The sequence below is a fragment of the Dreissena polymorpha genome, chromosome 8 (assembly GCF_020536995.1).
Source record: "Dreissena polymorpha isolate Duluth1 chromosome 8, UMN_Dpol_1.0, whole genome shotgun sequence".
Classification (NCBI taxonomy): Eukaryota; Metazoa; Mollusca; class Bivalvia; order Myida; family Dreissenidae; genus Dreissena; species Dreissena polymorpha.
In genome coordinates, this window is record NC_068362.1 from 963442 (window position 1) to 985465 (window position 22024).

At 34.7% G+C, this 22024-nt stretch overlaps 1 protein-coding gene across 1 annotated transcript; it reads left to right on the forward strand.

The window, feature by feature from the left end:
• Positions 1-2342: 2342 nt before the first annotated feature.
• On the forward strand, positions 2343-21473 carry LOC127841467 (deoxyribodipyrimidine photo-lyase-like). The gene is made up of 7 exons (XM_052370291.1): positions 2343-2480; positions 2782-4248; positions 6355-6439; positions 8533-8759; positions 11518-11712; positions 14627-14864; positions 16205-21473. Exons 2-7 carry the CDS (start codon positions 2899-2901, stop codon positions 16567-16569), a joined length of 2460 nt encoding a protein of 819 aa, XP_052226251.1. The 5' UTR covers positions 2343-2480; positions 2782-2898; the 3' UTR covers positions 16570-21473.
• Positions 21474-22024: the final 551 nt, after the last annotated feature.

The following is a 22024-nucleotide window of genomic DNA, read 5'->3' on the forward strand; positions in this document are numbered from 1 at the left end:
ATAATACCGTCGAATGTCTTATATTACACACACTAAATGTTAGCGCTAAGTACGCGATAAAACATATAATAATACAAATTAATAATAAAACAATTCATAGAAAAAAGAAAACTCTTGATTTCTTCAAATGAAAATGTTTTCCAAGACATTCGCACCAATGCGGAATTCATTCACGAAAGTTATTTCGCATAAAACCTTGTAACATAGGAAAGAGCTGTTAATGATTTGGAAGTCAGGTCCCAAAATGTGCTTAAAAGGAAGTTTAGTTCCAAAAATGGGGGTTAACCCGTTATAATTAGGCATTAAATGAATTAATAGACATAACAACACGTCGAGATAACAAAATATTCGTGATTTATGTTACATTTTACTGTACACATGCACAAATACTGTTTATTATGAGAGAAAATGATATTCGAACATCCAACATCTCGAAGGTCAAGAAATTTAACAACACATTTGTCGACGGTTTTGCTTAAATAACTTTTTTATTCCGACGTCTACGGTTTTGAAACAAAAAACCGAGGGGAGCACAAACACCGTAGAGCCGAAAGAGCTTATTCATTTAAAAGAAATATAAATATTAACTGGCTTACCGGGTGAAAATATCCGCTACTCCTTCACGAAAAACACTTAAACGACGCCATCTTTGAAGTTTTGCAACAACTTTCTCACTTAAACGCGGTAAGCTCCCGTATACGCGTGCCCCCCTGAATTTGGCATGTATGTTTATATGCCATGTTTAGGTGACAAAGTAGGAGTGGGTTTTAGGTAGCAAGGCTAAATGTCAACGTTTAGGTTAAGACCACGTGTTCCGCGTAATATCGAATTAACACTTAACGTTCAAATACAATTTACAGTAAAAATTGTGGACGTGTGATGCCCAGTTTACAATTGTCTAATGCATGCAGGATGAAATTTAAAATAACTTAGCGCAAAATTGGTTCATAATTCCATCAAATAATGAAGTCATGTTGATGTTTAAAATTACAAATACCAAGTTTTCTCTGGTCTGTTCACATAATCATATCCTGACCATTACATTTTAACAATAGGCACACAAGAGTATATTTCACAATATGAGTCTTAGAGGGTTCGGTATCTAAGTGATAAAATACCAATCTCCACGCAGAGTTGTCGTTCCATGTTCTCACATACAATATTTGCCTTCACAAGAAAATCCTACCATATTTAGTCGGAAATAATCAAATTGTGTACATATTATAGTGTGCAAAGTAGTATCATTTTCTTTTATATTTTGAAAAAGGTGTTAAGGTTCGTAATAAAAATTAAATTACCTAGGCCATCATCACGTGGTTGGTTATGTAGGCAGGGATTTTATCTAGTTGGTTCCAGTCAAATCTATGCGCGGATGTTGATAAAATACAAACTTCCACCTTTTGCATCTCGACCAATACTTGCTATCTGAACATACAGGGCCATTTAGTTAATCTTAACGTCTTCATTTGGGAATCTTGTTTCAAATTACAAAATGAAAGCTTTGATGCTGTTAACGTTTTTCTGTTTGGTATCTGGTAAGTTAATACAAATGCTCACTAAGTTTAAATATTTGTTTTCTAAACAGTTAACTCATGTGCTTTCTTGTTCACATGTGTCTATGTATTTTGTTGGCACACTTCAGTCTTAATTTTAATACACGATTTACAAGTTACCCATTGTTGGGTTGTAAAATTTCTACATTTAAACATTCCGCTAATTGGGGGCGAAACGACCAGGTGCGAAACGACGAGGGTGGAAACGTCTTGGGGGCGAAACATCCGAGTACCGTCTTCCATATAGACTAAATGGTATTTGACAATCTCTTGCACGACGGTTACATTACATTCACCTCTGTGTTTGGCTCAGAACGGACTATTGTTATGAAAGCGTCTCATTTATGTCATGATCATTCCAAGCGGTCATCATTGAGGTTACAGAATACAAAACAATCTCTTGCACGACGGTTTCATTGCATTCACTGCATTAAAGAAAACCATCTCATACCATGATATCTTATATCAGTCTTAATTCATTATTATAAAATTGATATAGTTTTTTTTATGTTAAAAAACCAACATACATACACACGTCGAAGCAATTCCTAACGTCACTCAAAAAAAAAAATATGTTCAATTGTTTACATTTGTGAAGTGCGTGGAATGATTCCATCTGCGTAAAAAAAATGGGCAATAAATTAGTTCCACAGAGTTACATTAAAACTCGCAAGATTTTGCACGATTTATCGTACATTTAAAAGTCATATTTCTTAATTTAATGCATGCGATCTTAAATATCCAATCAAATATATGTTGAATGCGTTTGTTCGGTTTTATCTATTTTATGGACAAAATGGAGGGCTGAGCCTTTCGCAGAGTTGTATGTGAGAGCAAGGAACGACAACTCTGCGTGGAGATTGGGTATTTGAAGGGATGGAAAACTAGTGATTTGACTATAACGCCAAAATGTCTGCGACATGCAATGTAAGAAGTTAACAAATATTGCATATATATATATATATACTTAGGTAATTACTTTAATTAGTCATATCGTACCCTGGTAAAAACATACAAGTTATGTTAGTCTATGCCAAAATATAACTTTAATTGGTCAACTCGTACCTGCAATAAACATAAAAAACATCTAATGCATGCAATCACCCATCACAATTTGTTTCCATTAAGAACAAATATTAAAAAGGTACGAGTTGACCAATCGGAAAAATGAATTAAGTACGAGTTGACCAAATCGGGTACGAGTTGACTAGAGTACGAGTTGACTTAGGTACGAGTTGACCGGCTGGTACCGAGCTTTTGAAGAAATCGATTTCGGAACCTGTAAATGTAAACAGTTATGAAACAATTTTGACAAAACCACGGCGTATGCAACAGTGGAGAGAGAATGTCAAAAAGGCAAGAAATAGACAAAATTCTCACAGAGTTTACTAGTGGAAGCATCGCGGCAGATGAGTGTTTCTGTCTGATCTTGTCTCTGTGTGGGTTACAGGAGATAGAATCGCGTTTTCTGACGCTCATACAGGGCCTGCGCCCACGTTATGGCGAGTTATACAACCGACTGTGTAACGTGTATATGGGGTATTTTGACATAAAACCCTCACAAATACCCTCATTTCTACCGGACCTGGACCGAGCTGTAGAGAATGGTTACTATGCCACTGACTATGGGTCAAACAATATCGGATTTGAGCTGGATATGGAGCTCGCACTCAAACTCTCCGAACAGGAATATACTGCACTTAACAACGGATACAGCAAGGCTCAAACATCTAAATCACCAGGATTTTCATCTAAACCTCCAGGATTTTCATCTAACCCTCCAGGATTTTCATCTAAACCTCCAGGATTTTCATATGCTGGAGCTCTCAAAACAGGCTCAAATCCAATGCCTGTTACATTTTCAGCTGCAAAACCTCTGAATAATCAGCTGGATAATGTGAAGCATACTTATACACCTGTCAAAACTGTTGATCAATTAGCCTGTAACTCAAAGGACAAAACTGAGGCCTCTGGAACCGCTGAGGACTCTATAGGTCAAAATAGTGATGTTACTGAAAAGCCAAAACAAAAAAGAAAGAAAAAGAAGAATAGAGTAGACAGGCCTCTCTCTAATCCTTCTGTCATATTTTGGTTCCGCCGCGATCTCAGAGTGTATGACAATCCTGCGTTAGTTGCTGCATCTCAATCAGGTGCCCCCGTTATTCCCATATTTTTGTGGTCAGACAGAGAGGAGGGCCCTCAAAAGACTCTTGCTACTGGTGCAGCTACTAAATACTGGCTCTACATGGCCTTACCGAAACTCAACTCGGACTTAAATAATCAGTTTAATAATAGTATCATATACAGGAAAGCTGACAATTATCTTAATGAACTTCTTGACCTATTCAAATCTTCAGGAGCTAAAACTCTCATTATAAATGATGTTTATGAACCGTTTCTGAAGAGCAGAGATGATAAGATATGTAGTGTCCTTAAATCTAAAGGTATTAAATGTGAGCGACACCACTCATACTTGCTCCATGAACCAGGCACTATCAAGACAGAATCTCTGTGTATGCGAGGTATGGGCTCTGTGACACACTTTATGGAGATGTGCCGTCAATGTTCCACGTCTCCTATAGGATTACCGATAGACCCGCCCGAGTGTCTCCCTGCAGGTACCTACAGACCAGAGTCCATGCCACTGGAGATGCTAGACTTGGGGAAACTCCCAAAGCGTAAGGATGGAACTGTGGTAAGGAAATTACGTAGGATAAACCAAAACCTTTAACTGACCCAAGGAGTCAAGGACTTACAAGTACTGGTATATCTCTATACCAAATGACTTATTACGGACCCTCCCAAATTAAAAGAGGTTGCAGACAACAATTTAAATTGTAAAGGAATATAGAGAAATTGCTTTAGTGGGGTAGAAATCATTGCAAAATAAGGAGAAATTGCTCATCTTGAGCAATTTCACCTTTTCCCACAATGATTTGTAGAGTGTCACAGCAAGTTAATAAACTATTCTTATCGTTTGGTAAAGGGATATATAGCAGAGCCCCGGATAAGGGCTCTTTCTACTGCTAACTTTCCACAAAAAAATTCAGAACTCTTTGTATTAGTACTCATTTTAATGTCCTAATGTGTGATATAGACTTTTATCTTGAGCAGATTTACCCATTTATGCCAAGTGGACTCTTCTAACCTTAACAGTTATAGGAGTCAATTTCCTACTAAAGTAGTTTTCTGGCGTATTTTTTACTATTTTTAACCAGGTTTTCCGAAGGAAAAAAACTGGTTATTAGATTGGCGAATGCGGGCTGGCTGGCGGGCGGGCGGAACAAGCTTGTCCGGGCCATAACTATGTCGTTCATTGTCAGATTTTAAAATCATTTGGCACATTTGTTCACCATCATTGGACGGTGTGTCGCGCGAAATAATTACGTCGATATCTTCAAGGTCAAGGTCACACTTTGAGTTCAAAGGTCAAAAATGGCCATAAATGAGCTTGTCCTGGCCATAACTATGTCATTCATTGTGAGATTTTAAAATCATTTGGCACATTTGTTCACCATCATGGGACAGTGTGTCGCATGAAAGAATCACGTCAATATCTCCAATGTCAAGGTCGCCACGACTAAAAATATATTTTTTTTAAAAACAAACTTACAAAGGGGGTTAATTTTGTTTGTTCATTTCAAAAGTTCAGTTTGAGTTTTCTCCCTTTATCAGATTTTTTTTCACAATGAAAACCTGGTTTTGTGACAATTTTGTCCCTTGTTAGAATATTTCTTACAGAAATTCTATAATTAGCAAACCGGCAGACCCCGAGGAGACGCCGCATCATGCGGCGTCTCATCTGGTTCTACGCTGTTTGCCAAGGCCTTTTTTGTAGACCCTAGGCATAAATGGGTTAAAGGTACATGTACCTTATATGTAAACATATTGACCAATCCTTTTGACTACATTTAAAGCACTAAGAAAGAAGGAAAACTAGTTCGTTAAAAACAACTTAACATATAATTTTAATGTATTGTTTTCAAAACTAATTTCCTACAGCAGTATCCAATTTGGTTTCTGTAAGAGACTGGGGATAACTCAGTCATACATGTAGCTGCATTAATTTTGGTGTAAGTCATTTTGGAAAAATCTAGTGTTCTGTTATATAAATAAGTTACCAGGAAAAGCATGAATAATAAACGAAAAGCTTAAAACTCACATTTTCTACTTATAGCTAAATGATTTTAATTCTTTACCAAACAACACCTTGGACATTCCCAAATTGACAGAGGTTGCAGACGACAATTAAATTTGTAAAAGAATATGAAGACATTGCTTTGGTAGGATAGAAATCATTGTGGGATAAGGAGAAATTGCTGATTTTGAGCAATTTATCATTATCCCACAATTTTGTCTAGAGTCGTCTGCAACTAAGTCACAAAATGTCATTATTGTTTGGTAATGGGTTAAATGTCTGCTGCAAGAGTCAAAAGTCATCTGCCGGAATGAATATGTTAACAAATTTAACTAATGATATCTTTATAAATGTCTTATCAATGATGTTTTAACCCTTTCAGTGCGGGAACCGAATTTTGAAGGCCTTTGCAAACAGTTTGGATCCAGATGAGACGCCACAGAACGTGGCGTCTCATCAGGATCCAAACTGTTTGCTATTGAGTATTCTGATAATATTCTTTGAAAAAAATCGAAGAAAACGCTAATTTTAGAAATTCAGCAGACGACATTTTAGCAGACGACAAATTTCCCAGCATGCAAAGGGTTAACAAATTTAACTAATGGTATGTTTATAAATGTCTTATCAATGATGTGTTATTACACAGTTATTTATGATTGTCAGATTGATTGGGCGAAGATTATCAGAGAGAGCTGGGACTTCTCGGAGACTGGGGCGTGGGAGGCACTCCAACTATTTCTAAATGATGGTAATTTAACCCATTCATGCCCAGTGGACTCTCCCATCCTTCTAAGTTGGATCAATTTATTTCCAAAATTAGGGATGTCAAGTATATTTATTTCTATATTTAGAATATTTCATAAAGAAATTCATTTAAGCAAACAGCGCAGACCCAGATGAGACGCCGCATTATGCGGCGTCTCATCTGGGTCTACGCTGCTTGCAATGTCCTTTTTTCAGGACGCTAGGCATGAATGGGTTAATAACTAAATAATTTTCATATAATCCTGTGTGGCTTATTCTCATTTAACAAAGGTAAAATGCTGTCTGCTACAATTTATTCATTTGTTAAAATGAGTTAAATGTTCTGCAAATTGCATGCAGGAACAAGCAGTTGAATATGAATAGTCAATGTGCTTTTAATGTTATTACTTATTAAAGTACTTATTAAAGAAATAGTATCTTGGTACAGTATGAACTCATTTGTACCTGTTACAATTTGCAGCAGACGACAGAGAGTGAGGTTTATTATCCCTTCACCAAGCAATAACACATTTTACCAGTTTGTTGCAGACAGCTCTAGAAATCATTGTGATAAAGAAAAATTTGCTGACTTTGAGCATTTTCTTATATATTTACAATTATTTCTACCAAACCAAAACAATTTTATTCATATTATATTACAATTTTGATTGTTGTCTTCAAGCTCTTTTAATTTGGGAAAGTCCAAAATGTGTTGTTTGGTAAAAGTTAAATTGCAGAAAGCATTTGAAAATATTGTGACAAAAGGTGAAATCACTCCCGATGAGCAATTTCTCCTTTTGTTAAGTTGTCTGCGGCAAGATGCAAAAATAAATCTGCAGGGACCAAAGAGATTGAAAAACCCTCTTCATTGAAATACATGAAAACAATATTTTTTGGTATAAATGTGCTTATCTTTAATCAATAGCCCCTTTAGCAAAACAGATTTGTGCATACTTTCTTAACCCATTAAAGACGGGATACTCATCTATCAGTACTTTAACAAATTTGCAAACAGACTGGAGCCAAGATCAGGTCCCACATATGTGGGACCTGATCTTGGCTCCAGCTTGTTTGTCTCCGGCACTAAACTTTTTTGAAAATTGATGCCAAAATTTACATTTTTTTAAGTTGATGCAGTAGGAAATTTCAAGGCGGCCATTTTGTGTTCGAGACTGCAATGGGTTAACTCTTTAGTCTCTGCAGGAATATTTTTGCATCTCGTTGCAGACAACATTTGAAAACATTGTGATAAATAGGAAATTTCTCATTACAAGCAATATCTCCTTTTATCTCAATGTTCTCAAGGGCTAATGGTATATGAAACAGCAGATTTAACTTATAGCTATCAGCAATTTAATTAAACTGATTCAAAGTTGTCTGCTGCAATCTGTAATTGGTATGAATGAATGAAGCATGGTCAGGAATCTAGAAAAGGGGAGTATTACCATGGCTAACTGTCTTATGTGAATTCAATCCCCTACGTTGTGGGTACTCATTCGAAATTCCTTGATTAGGCAATTATAATGAGTACCAAAAACATATGGTTTAATGATGATAAACAAAGATACTGCCAGAAAAAGAGTCAGTTACTCCCCCTTATCTAGAGCCTTGGATGTTTTGTCGTCGAAATGAGTACGAAATCATTGTAACAGGCATGAGACAGAGCTCGAGATAAAAGGAGCTTTTCCACCTCTAACCTTTTTTTATTTGATCAAAACCCAATGTTGTTGGTACTAATTTAGAATCATCTCAAAGATACGATTCTTATGAGCACAAACAGCATAGGATTTAATGAACAATTAGCGTTTAATGGCCTTGTAAAGACCCTTTAACTCCCCTTATCTAGAGCTCTGATGAGACTTGTCGTATACTTAATCCTTTCAGTGCGGGAACCGAATTTTGAAGGCCTTTGCAAACAGTTTGGATCCAGATGAGACGCCACAGAATGTGTCGTCTCATCAGGATCCAAACTGTTTGCTATTCTGATAGTATTCTTTGAAAAAAATCGAAGATAATGCTAATTTTAGAAATTAAGCAGACGACATTTTAGCAGAAGACAAATTTCCCAGCATGCAAAGGGTTACTTATACTTAATAGGTGTCAGACGTTATGAGAAGGAATCATCAAGAGGTGACCAGCTGAATACATGCAGAATCTCACCATACTTACACTTTGGACAGATCAGCCCAAGGACCGTGTTGTGTGAGGGACGCCACATGAAATCACCCAAGTTCCTGCGTAAACTGGCCTGGAGAGACCTGTCATACTGGATGCTGTCTGTGTTACCGGATCTACCCAGCGAACCTTCCAGGCCTCAATATATTGTGAGTATTTAGCTGACTGAGTCTTAGGTTTAACCCTTTACCAAACGACACATTTTCCACTGTCCCAAATTGAAAGGGGTTGCAGACGACAAATAAAATAGTAGTAGAATATGAAAACATTATTTGGTAGGGTAGAAATCATTGTGATAAAATGACAAATTGCTCAAGATGAGCAATTAATAATTCGTAAAATCCCGTTAGCTTTTGGTAATTAGTTAAACATATTTATTTTGTAAATCACTTGCGAAATGAGTTCTTACAACTAAGATTGATCACTCTTGGGTCTGATTCCTGTTCTTGAGTCGAAGTGTAGATTTCGAAATTTTGCAAAGGTTGACCCCACTCAACACAAAATTCAAATCCATGACCTTCTGAACTGGAGTCCAACACCCTTGTTTTGGACTTGTGTCTCCACAGTGTTCAGACTGAGATCTTTATAGAGGGAGATGCTCAGTTCATCATGTGCAATTTCTTCTTTTATCACAATTATTTCAATTGTCGTCTGCAACATACCTGTAAAATCTTGTTATTGTTTGGTAATGGGTTAACTCTTTGATGCTTGCTGATGCATTTTTGCCTCTTGCAGCAGACGATATTTGAAAACCTTGTCACAAAAGGAGAAATTGCTCATTATGAACAATTTCTTATTTGTCATAATGTTTTCAAAGGCTAATGATGTCTTACACAGCTGATATGAATTGCTATCTGTAATTTTAAATAAAAAAGTTCTCTGCTGCAAATTGTAACAGAATTCACTAAAACTTGTATAACAGTGCTCATTAGAAAATTTTGAAAGAAAATTTTTAACTCTGTACCAAACAACACATTTGGGACTGTCCTCAATTGAAAGAGGTTGTAGATGAACACTAAGATTGTTATAGAATATGACAATTTCTTTGGTAGGGTAGAAATTATTGTGGAATAAGCAGAAATAGCTCATTTTGAGAAATTTCTCCCTGTTCCACAATCAATTTTGGAGTTGTCAGCAAAAACTCATAAAATCAAGTCATGCAATGGCTTCTCCAACAAGTGAGATTGAAATCTGGGAGTATATTAAGATTAAGTCAATGGTCCTTGGTACTTTAACATGTTATTTATCCAATGGCTGGATAAGATTTTGATCAATCTTTTTTTCGAAAGTTAATTCATGTGGTTTTGGCAGTTTGAGACAATCATAAATCTTGAATGGTAGTTTGAATTCCTGGTTTATTTTTTTTATAGAGATTGGGCCTATTTCCATACATGAAAACACAAGCATTTTTTATAGATCGAATTTTAAGTGGATTTGATACAATAGGTTATGTATAATACTTTTCTCTATACAAGCTCATGTGATCATTTTAATGAAGGATGTATACTCATTATCAGCACTTTCCCATTTTTCTCACTATGTTTTCAAACCTGTCTGGTAAATTCTAGAAAAGTGATCTGCAGGAATGACAGAATTTTAAGTTATTCAAGGGAGGTAACTATCAAATTGTTCTTTTATTCTCAAACAAAGTTGTCCTTCATGATAATCCACCTTTTATGTTGTATCAATATATTATTTTACAATAACTGTGAAACAAATTCTTACAACTTGGAGTAATTAGCTCTGGATTCGGCTTTCAACATTTTATGTTGATTTTATACAGAAATGGTTGAATGTGTCTGAGAAGACAATTCTGTAAAACTTAAGCATGACTTTGACCCTTTCTCAAACAAACACACCTTCTAATGCCTTTGCAGCTGGTGATACTTGAAAATATTGAGAGAAAAGGATAATTTGCTCAAGATGAGAAAACTCTCCTTTTGTCTCAATGTTTCCACTTATTATTTAAACAAACTGTTTTTATGCCCCCACACATTTTTGTGGGGGGCATATAGTTTTTAGATTGTCCATCAGTCTGTCCGTCCGTCTGAAATCTTGTCCGGGGCATAGCTAAAAAACTTAAATATGTATCAATGCCAAACTTCATAGGTACATGTACAAGTAGATAGATCTCAATGAGGAATAGTGCGGCAAGAACCTAACTCCCATTTTAATAATTTAGGAGTTATTGCCCTTTGTTATTGCTCATATTAAAATTTTATCTGGAGCAAAACACAAAAACCATAAGAGATATCAACACCAAACTTCATAGGTAGATAGCTCTCGATGAGGAATAGTGCAGTGTACAAGAACCATAACTCCCATTTTAATAATTTAGGAGTTATTGCTCTTTGTTTATTTTCATATTTAAATTTTGTCCTGAGCAAAACACATAAACTATTAGAGATATTAACACCAAACTTAATAGGAAGATAGATCTCGATGAGGAAAAGTGCAGTGTACAAGAATCATAACTCCCATGCGAATACTTTAGGAGTTATTGTCCTTTGTTAATTTTCATGTCTGAAGCAAAACACACAAACTATAAGAGATATCAAAACCAAACTCCATTGGTAGATAGATCTTGATTAGGAATAGTACAGTGTACTAGAACCATGACTCTCATTCTTATAATTTAGGAGTTATTGCCCTTTGTTATTTTTCATACTTTAATTTTGTCTAGAGCAGAACACAAAAACAATGAGAGATATCTACACCAACTTTTGCATACCCTTCACATTTTTCTGCCAATGATTTCCTTTGGGGGCATATGTCGCGTTCTGTGACACTTTTCTTGTTTATAGATGTTTTCAGCATTTTGCGTATTTGAATTTCATGTCCAAATGCTTCAAATTTGTTGAACAGGGAAAGGTCTAAAATAACCTCTGTCTGTTTTTTTTTTTCCAGCATCAAAGGTGGAGCCAAAACAAGACTCACCTTAAGGCGTGGCAAAAGGGAAATACTGGCTACCCATTGGTTGATGCCCCTATGAGACAGCTCTGGTTGACAGGTTGGATGAATAATTACATGCGTCATGTGGTGGCCTCCTTCCTAATCTCTTACCTACATATATCCTGGGTGGAGGGGTATCTATGGTTTCAGGTAGGTCGGCTGATAATTAATCATTGGGAAGATGACCAATTTTGAGACTGTCTGCAATTGAAGGAGGATGCAGATTACAATTAAAATTATAAAAGAATATGAAGAAATTGCTTTCGTAGGGTAGAAATCATTGTATGACATCAATTTTTTTTGTGTTTTTTTAAATCAAAATTATGAAAGCAAACTAAGTAACATCCGTCTATCTTGAATTCTGCATATATTAAATTTATATACACAGCATACAGACTTTAACATTAAAGCAACTCATTTATGCCTATGAAAAATCTGTGATAGGTGACTTTTGATATCTTTTGTAATAATGAAGATAACATTTCATTGTGTTGTTATTAGCTAAGACTTAATTACAAAGAGAGACCTTGCTCACTTTGAGAAATTTCTCCTTTTGTCTCATTTTTTTTAAATTCTGGCCTCTTTAATGTAAAAATAAAGGTCTGCATTTATAGGATTAACCCATTACCAACCAATAACGAGATTTTACAGGTTTGTTGAAGACGCCTCTAGAAATCATTGAGAAAAAAGGAGAAATTGCTCATCATGAGCTATTTCTCCTTTTATCACAATGATTTCTAGATTTCTACCCTACAAAATCAATTTGTTCATATTATATTGCTGTTTTAAATGTAGTCTGCAGTGTCTTTCAATTTGGGACAGTCCAAAAAGTGTCGTTTGGTAAAGAGTTAACCCTTTAGCAGATGACCAATTTTGGGACTGTCCCAAATTGAAGGAGGATGCAGATTTCAATTAAAATTATGATAGTATATAAAGAAACTGCTTTGACAGGGTAGAAATCGTTGTGAGATAAGGAGAAGTGTTCATTTTGAGCAAGTTATGCTTATCCCACATATATTCTTTAGTCGTCTAACACACTGGTAAAATCTAGTCAATGTTTGTTTATGGGTTTACTCATTTGTCCAGTTTACAATTTGCAGTAGACAACTTTAAATAAGTTTTATTAAATTGCAGATTGCAATTTTGATCTCCTGTCTTATTCATCATTAGCACTTGAAAACCTAGTGATAAAAGGAGAAATAGCTCATAATGATCAGTTTCTCCTTATCTTGCTAGATTTTCAAATGTCGTCCACTGTAAAACTCAGAATTGTATCTTTAGGAACCAAAGAGTTGAAAAAAATATAAAGCAGATGACATGAAACTATAATATAAAGAACATTCCAGAGAAAGAACTGTATTATGAAAATACGTAGGAAAATATTTGTTCGACGCATTCTTTCAAAATTAGCAGATTCATATTTTGGCATAGTGATTACCTGCTATCCCATTACCAAACAGTAACGGGATTTTATGGGTTTGTTGCAGAGGCCTCTAGAAATCATTGAGATAAAAGGAGAAATTGCTCATCTTGAGCAATTTCTCCTTTAATCACAATGATTTCTACCCTACTTAATCAATGTCTTTATAATATTTCATAGTTTTAAGTGTCCTTTGCAATCTCTTTCAAGTTGGGACAGTCCAAAAAGTGTCGTTTGGTAAAGGGCTTCTCTTTATTGTGGACTGCATAAGGGAAAGAACTACGGCCAAGCAAGTTTATTTTAAGATTTTGTGTTTTGAATTCTAAGACTTAAGTGATATATTATGTTGTTGAAAGTCTCTGGAAATCTGATTATTATGATTCCAATGAGTACCCACATCAAATTGTTTTTGCCCTGTCTGTTGGTTGGTTGGTCTGTTGGCTGGTTTGCGCCAACTTTAACATTTTGCAATAACTTTTGCTATATTGAAGATAGCAACTTCATATTTGGCATGCATGTGTATCTCATAAAGCTGCACATTTTGAGTGGTGAAAGGTCAAAGTCATCCTTCAAGGTCAGAGGTCAAATGTATGTGGCCAAAATCGCTCATTTTATGAATACTTTTGCAATATTGAAGATAGCAACTTGATATTTGGCATGCATGTGTATCTCATGGAGCTGCACATTTTGAGCGGTGAAAGGTCGAGGTCAAGGTCATCCTTCAAGGTCAGAGATCAAATATATGTGGCCCAAATGGCTTATTTAATGAATACTTTTGCAATATTGAAGATAGCAACTTGATATTTGGCATGCATGTGTATCTCATGGAGCTGCACATTTTGAGTGGTGAAAGGTCAAGGTCAAGGTCATCATTCAAGGTCAGAGGTCAAATATATTTGGCCCAAATCGCTTATTTATGAATACTTTTGCAATATTAAAGAAAGCAACTTGATATTTGGAATGCATGTGTATCTCATGGAGCTGCACATTTTGAGTGGTGAAAGGTCAAGGTCGTCCTTCAAGGTCAATTACATGGATCAAAATTGCTCATGTAATGTCACTTCTGCAATATTGAAGCTAGCAATTTTATATTTGAAATGCGTGTGTATCTCAAGGAGCTGCACATTTTGAGTGGTGAAGGGTCAAGGTCAAGGTCATCCTTCAAGGTCAAACGTCATATAGGGGGACATTGTGTTTCACAATCACATCTTGTTGTATTCAATTTTTTATTCGAAATTAAGTTAGCAAGCTAGGAAACATCCATCCATCTCGAATTCTTCATATATTAAATTTAAATACACAGCATACAGACTTAATAACATTAAAAGCAAGTCATTTATGCCTATGGTAAATTTGCAACAGGGGACTTTTAATATACTTTATAATAATACATATAACATTAGCTGTGATATCATTACAAAGAGAGACATTGCTCACTTTGAGAAATTTCTCCTTTTGTCTCAAATATTTTCAAATTTTGGACAATATTATGTAAAAAAAAGGTCTGCACCACAGGATTTAAAGATTTGATAAAGTTTGTCATTTGTCAATTTCAATTTACAGGATGTGTATTGTAAGAGGGAGTTAAAGTCTTTATACACTCACATGAAAGAGTTGATAATGTTTTTAAATTTCAATTTTCAGGATACATTACTAGACGCCGATGTTGCCATCAATGCCATGATGTGGCAGAATGGAGGAATGAGTGGTCTGGATCAATGGAATTTCGTCATGCACCCAGTCGATGCCGCCATGACTTGCGATCCCAAGGGAGACTATGTCCGTAAATGGGTGCCGGAGTTAGCTAAGTTGCATGAAGATTTTATCCATCAGCCATGGAAAGCGCCTCCATCCATCCTACGAAGAGCTGGCATTGAACTAGGTGTTTAACATGTGTCTTAACTCTTACCATTATACAAATGCCTCTTGACAACTTTAAAACAGATAACATTTTTTTGAAAACCTTGTGACAAAATGAGAATATGCTCATAATGAGTTTTCTGCTTCTGTTTGAAAGTAACTTTTTGTTATCATAATGCTTGTTATTGTCATGCATAGAGGCTTAAAAATTTGTCTTTATTCAAATATCTTAAAACAGGAAAAGGACTTACTTTTAAGCTCACATGAGCTTTTGGATTATTTAAATGTCTGTAGTCCGTCGTCAACAATAACATTGTAAGCACTCTAGAGGTCACATTTTTGCCCAATCTTAATGAAACTTGGTCAGAATGATTATCTTGATAAAAAGCTCTGGCAAATTCGAAAGTGGGTCATGTGGGGTTAAAAAACTAGGTGATATAATAGGAAAACCTTATGAACACTCTAGAGGTCACATTTTTTGCCCAATCTTCATGATTGTCTTGACAAAATCTTCAACAATCTCGAAAGAAGGTTGTTGGGTAAAAAAATAGGTCACTTGGCCAAATAATAGAAAAACCTTGTGAACACTCTAGAGGTCAGATTTTTTGCCTAAATCTTTATGAAACTTGGTCAGAATGGTGCACGATTTTGAAAGTGGGTCACATGGGGTTAAAAACTAGGTCACCAGGTCAAATTATAGAAAAAAATCAAGATAGAGGTCTTAATTATTGGCCTATCATCATGAAACTTGGAAAGAATGATTGTCTTGACGATATCTGCCACAAGTTTGAAAGTGGGTCATGTCAGGTTGCTTGAAACAAGCATTTTTCTGCATTTCTAGTTTTGGAATGAGATCACACAAATTTCAGCATGACTGTAATTTAATAACTTGCGGATAAAAGGATTCATGTTGTCTCTGAACACAATTTAAACATTTATTTGCATTTGAAGGAATTCTTTCAATTGAGTTTTGTAGAGCCTCATGAAAACCCATCCAGGTTATAACTAAAAAAATCAAGGTTTACTTTAACTCTCTAACAAACAACACATTTTGGACTACCACAAATTCAAAGAGTTTTACAGACCACAATCTAGTTTTCAATAAATTTGAAGAAACCAATGTGTTAAAAGGAGAGATTGCCTATTTTGACAAATTTCTCTTTTTATCAATAATGATCTCAAAAGTTGCCTTCAAACAATCTGGCAATTGTTTGGTAATGTGTAAGACTTTACTTTGACACTTTTCATGTTTTATATTGAAACTTTTTAATTGATAAATACAAAGCTTAAATTAATTTCACAAGTGTTTCAACCAGTTGAATCTTGAATAACAAAATCTTATACAATATATCTACATTTCAGGGGTAAATTACCCACACAGAATCATCACAGAGCTAGAAGAAGCCAGGGAGCAATCATTGCGTGATGTTGTCGAAGTGAGACAAAAGTTTCCAGAAATGATTGATCCCAAGACAGGAAATGACCTAGTTAGACTGCCTTCTGGTGTCAGAGTCCCTGTTATCACGAGGAAGGAATTCAAATATAAGACCAGTAACCCAGATGGCAATGAAAACCCCCATAATGCAGTGCTTCGTGGCTACAGAGGTAGGAAGAGAGATGAACTGGTGGAGTTTTTCAACCAGAGAGATTTTCTAGCAAGCACAATGAAGGAGTGTACCTCCAGACATGAAAATGGACTGAAACAAATGGATTTGTCTTTTTTGTGAAAGCAGGGCTGATCATTACACATAATAGGGACGCTATATTTGTTTCTCTTCTGTAATGTCAGTGCATTAACTCATTATTTCCTGTAACAATTGTCAGCAGGCGACTTGAAATCGGTTCTATTGCATTAAAGATAGCTATTTAGATCGGCTGTTTTATATGTCATAAGCCCTTGAAAAAGTGTGACAAAAGGAGTAAATGCTCATGATGAGCATTTTCTCCTTTTGTTACAAAAATTTCTTATGTCGTCTGCTGCAAAATATTTATCTGCAGGCACCAAGAGTTAAGAGTAGTTAAGCCTATCCCTATTTAATTTTTCAGCTTGTGAAAATCAAAGAGTAAGATGTTCTGAAATGCCCTTGAAGAACTGTACATTTGAATAATTCAAGTTGAAAACATTGAGGCAAAAGAAGAATGTCCTCATCTTGATCATTTTCTTCCTTTACCCCAAATGTTTGTTAATTCAATGTTTTCAATTGTTATTTGATGCAAATTTCTTTAAATATGGATAGGGTTAACAGGGAAATTGCTTTTTGGATTTTATGGCTAGTCTGTTTTGAAAGCATCATAGTGTTCAATAGATCTAATCTGCCAAAAACACATGAAATTTATTTTCTTGCTAGCAGCATGCTATATATCATCCGTCTTGATCAAAAAGGCTGTAACTGCAGCTTGTGACAACCCATTTCCAAACAATCTCTGGAATTTACTTGTTTTTTGCACACAACTCTAGAAAGCATTGTGCTGAAAGGAGAAATTGCTCAACTTGAGCAGTTTTATCTTTTATCACAATTGTTTCAACCATAACAACTACGTAACTTCAAACTTTATTCCAAACTAAACTGTCATCTGCAAACTCTTTGAATTTGGGAGGGTCCAAAATATTTTGTGTGGTGATGGATAAGCTGCAGTTACGTCCTTTTTGATCAAGACATAATATGCAAATTAGGAATTACTTTTCTCCCTGTAGATGACTTCCTGTGTTGTTCTATATCAGCATTTCCTACTTTTGTCATGTTTCAACTTTCAAGATTTTATTTAAATCAAAAAGATGATGCATTTTTATGCCCCCGGTAGGAGGGCATATAGCAATCGGACTGTCCGTCCGTTAGTCCGTCCAGTTATAATTTTCCGGAGGTTTTTTCCTAATCGCTTTCAGATATTGACCTGATTTTCTCTAAAACAGTTTCCCGGACTTTTTTCTAAACGCTTTGAGATATAGACCTTATTTTTGGTGTGTGACTCTACCTGCATGACTTTCAGATCAAGTTTGAGGTTCGTTACGGTCAATTGATTGTTGACAAAGTTACGGGCATTGGACTTTTTCTCTGAATTCTGAAAAAATAACAGTTTTCCAGAGTTTTTTCCTAAACGCTTTGAGATATTGACCTGATTTCTGGTGTGTAAGTCTACCTGCATGACTTACAGATCAAGTTCGAGTTTCGTTCTGGTCCATTGATTTTTTACAAAGTCACGGGCCCTGAACTTTTTCTCTTAAATAACAGTTTTGAGGATTTTTTATGCCCCCGGATCGAATGATCGGGGGTAATTGTTTTTGGCCTGTCTGTCTGTCTCTCATTGTATGTGTGTGTCCCAAAACTTTAACCTTGCTCATAACTTTTGCAATATTGAAGATTGCAACTTGATATTTGGCATGCATGTGTATCTCATGGAGCTGCACATTTTGAGTGGTGATAGGTTGAGGTCAAGGTCATCCTTCAAGGTCAAAGGTCATATACAAAGGTTAAATACCTACTGGGGGCATAGTGTTTCACAAACACATCTTGTTTTTTTTTAAATATGAATTTGTATTTATCTGAGATTGTAATATTTTACAATTATTGATTTTGTAATTTGCAAGTAAGTTATTTTGAATATGAATTAGAATTTATCTGATATTGTCATATTGTACAATGTTTTATATTATAATTTGAAAGTCATGGAAAAACTAGTGGATGCAATATCTAATTTTGAGTAAAATATAACATGTCATTATTTTATGTGTATGATACTGTGAATATAAATTGTTTTATATGTACTTTTTATTCTGGCATCCTAACATTTAAACATTATTTTGCATTGCATGTAAAACTAACATTAAAACAATCCAATAATCATACGCATAAGGAGTAAAAGAACTTAATAAGTTATGGTTTGCAATAAACAGTAAAGATAATAACACCATACTTTCTCATCAATAAGCGTATATTTGCAACTTACTATAACTTCTAAAATCACTTGACGATTGGTTTTTTTTTAAATATGAATTTGTATATGTATTTATCTGATATTGTAAAATGGTACAATTTATGATTTTGTAATTTGCGAGTAAGTTATTATTTAATATGAATTAGAATTTATCTGATACTGTCATATTGTACAATGTATGATTCTGCAATTTGCAAGTAAGTTATTTTAAATATGAATTAAAATTTATATGATATTGTCACATTGTAAAATGTTTAATATTGTAATTTGAAAGTTATGGAAAAACTAGTGGATGCAATATCTAATTTTGAGTAAAATATTACATGTCATTATTTTATGTGTATGATACTGTTAATATAAATTATTTTATATGTACTATTTATACTGGCACCCTTACATTATTTTGAATTGCATGTAAAACTAACGTAATAATCAATCCAATAATCATACATATAAGTAGTAAAAGAACTTATACTTGATGTTTTGCACGAAACAGTTTATTTTGTAACACCATACATTATCATCAATTAGCGTATATGTGCAACTTACTACATCTTCATAAGTCACTCGGCGAGTGTTGTTTTAAATATAAATTTGAATTTATCTGATATTCTAATATTATACAATTTATGATATTGTAATTTGCCAGTAAGTTAATTTATATATGAATTAAAATTTATCCGATATGGTCATATTGTACGATGTATGATTTTGCAATTTGCAAGTAAGTTATTTTAAATATGAATTAGAATTTAAATGATATTGTAAAATTGTAAAATGTATGATACGGTAATTTGAAAGCTATGAAAACATAGTGGATGCAATATCTAATTTTGAGTAAAATATTACATGTCTAAAACTATAATCATATGTCCTATTCTCTTTAGTTTTCTTGTACCTATAGACAAATCATTTCAGTTTTTTTCTACTGTATAATGTCGTTCCAAAACTAATCAATCTGGTTTTAACACGCGTGGTGGTTTCAGGCTTTTAATATTGACAACTCATATTGTCTTTGCTTACGTTGAAACATGACATATTTCACGATCAATTGCCTGTGTTTTTGTTAGAAAATGTGATAATTACACCTTGGGGCTCTTTCTTTTCGCTTTTTTAATAAGGGTCTCTGTATGGTGTAATGATTTTTGTTCAAGTTTAAATACAACGTATGTAACATGTAAAGTACTTGTTAACGGGCTCTGCATCATATAGGTCTGTTATCTAATAGGCTTTTGCAATGATGCATCTGAATTTATATAAAGTTGTATTGTATGTGTCTGGTGTGCGGGCATGTGTGAAACCATCCCTTGTTCTTACGTGTGCATTCAATATTATACAAAAACTAAATAATTATAAACCTTTATCTTGTCAGGCAGATTAAATTAAGTTCTGTTCTTATTTCTTAACTGAACAAATAATATTCAAACAATGACTTAGTTTACTTAAGCGAAATTAAAAAAGAAGTTCTGTAGAATTCAATTTGTGATCAAAAGTGATGATGTTATGTACAACCTCTTTTTATATCAAACTATAGCAATCTTGAGTGTATACAATTTTATATTGCATGGCTTTATTGTATGACTATATTCCTGCATTCTGCGTAATGCTTTCAAATTATAATATGTGTAAGTGTATCTTTTCGCAAACTATCATCGTTATGGTGGCGCTAACTATAGTTAATTGCTAACACTTTTTATTGTTCTGCTCACGTGTATTTTTGCATTATTGCAATGGTTCCAAGTTTGATTGCCAATCCTTGGTGACTATTCATGTTGCTTATTTATACACCCAACATAACTTCAAATATCATAAAAATGATACCAAAGTTATCACCATCCTCTATCGTTTTCTTCATTCCTTTCTATCTTCTTACCGCTCTTATATCTTAAATTCCTATTTGAAGCAGTTCTATAGCAAACGGCGCTATCAAATCCTATCGTCAACTCAGTCGCATTATTGCATTACTGTCAAATGCAACAAACCTATCATGTCAGCGTTTCTAGCTCATCTCGTATTTATAGGATATTATTATGTCGTACATTAAACAGAGACCAGTAAACGCTATCATGGTTGCATATAGATCACCAGCTATTTTCTCGCTATTCATACACTTATTACACGCATGCCAATTATGGCTTAATGTAACAAGCCTCTTCTCATTCCAAATTAATGTACGCATGTGTACAAATATATCTCTGATAATCGAACATCCACACAAACGTGTCCTGATAGGAAAAAACATATACACGGACATTCGTTTTCTCAAAATGCTCCTAAATGGTTTCCTGTGTGTCGTTCTATGTTGTTGGATCTCTATAGTCTTAATGCGATCAGGTGATATTCATCCAAACCCAGGACCTACTTCGTCTGACCAATATGTTGATACAGATGCAAACAGTTCCTCTTCCATCTTGTATTCCTCGTCTGCAAGCCACATTAGTTTTGTTCTTTACAATAAACAAAGTCTAATGCACAAAATAGATCTTCTTTATACAAGTTTACGCGACTTTGATATAATTGGTTTTACCGAAACATGGCTAAATAGCTCTATCCCATCTACTGATCTCCTATTTGATGGCTTCCACGAACCAATTCGTAAGGATCGCCCATCAGATTATCATGGATGTTGCTATCTATGTTAATGAAAGTATTGTTTTCAAACGCAGACATGATATTGAAGTAAATAACGTAGAATGTATATGGATTGAAGTTTTCCTTCAAAACATAAATCCATTCTTTATGGAGTGTTCTATAGGCCGTCTAGTGCGGATAGATCATATATGCTTTCCATTGAAGATTCTATAGGGCTTGCAAGAGACACACAAATAAATGATATTATTGTAACAGGTGATTTCAACATTGATGCTCTCGCTGACTCGTCGGCACAAAAAATAAATGATTTATGTCAACAACATGACACAACGCAACTTATAAACGAACCAACACATTATACTGTATACACATCGTCTTTAATTGATTTAATTTTTGTAAGTAACCGGAATAGTGTACTTATTTCTGGAACAGGCGATCCCTTTTTAGATCAAACTGTTCGATACAACTGCCCTGTTTTCATTACATTAAAATTCACCAAACCAAGATGTAAAACGTTCTATCGACATATCTGGCGTTGCGATATTGGAGATTTTCAGAAACTACGACAATTAATGACGGATACTAATTGGGGTCTTCTAAAATGCGAAAATGTCGATATCTACTTAGAAAATATTACTAAAACAGTATTACACATTT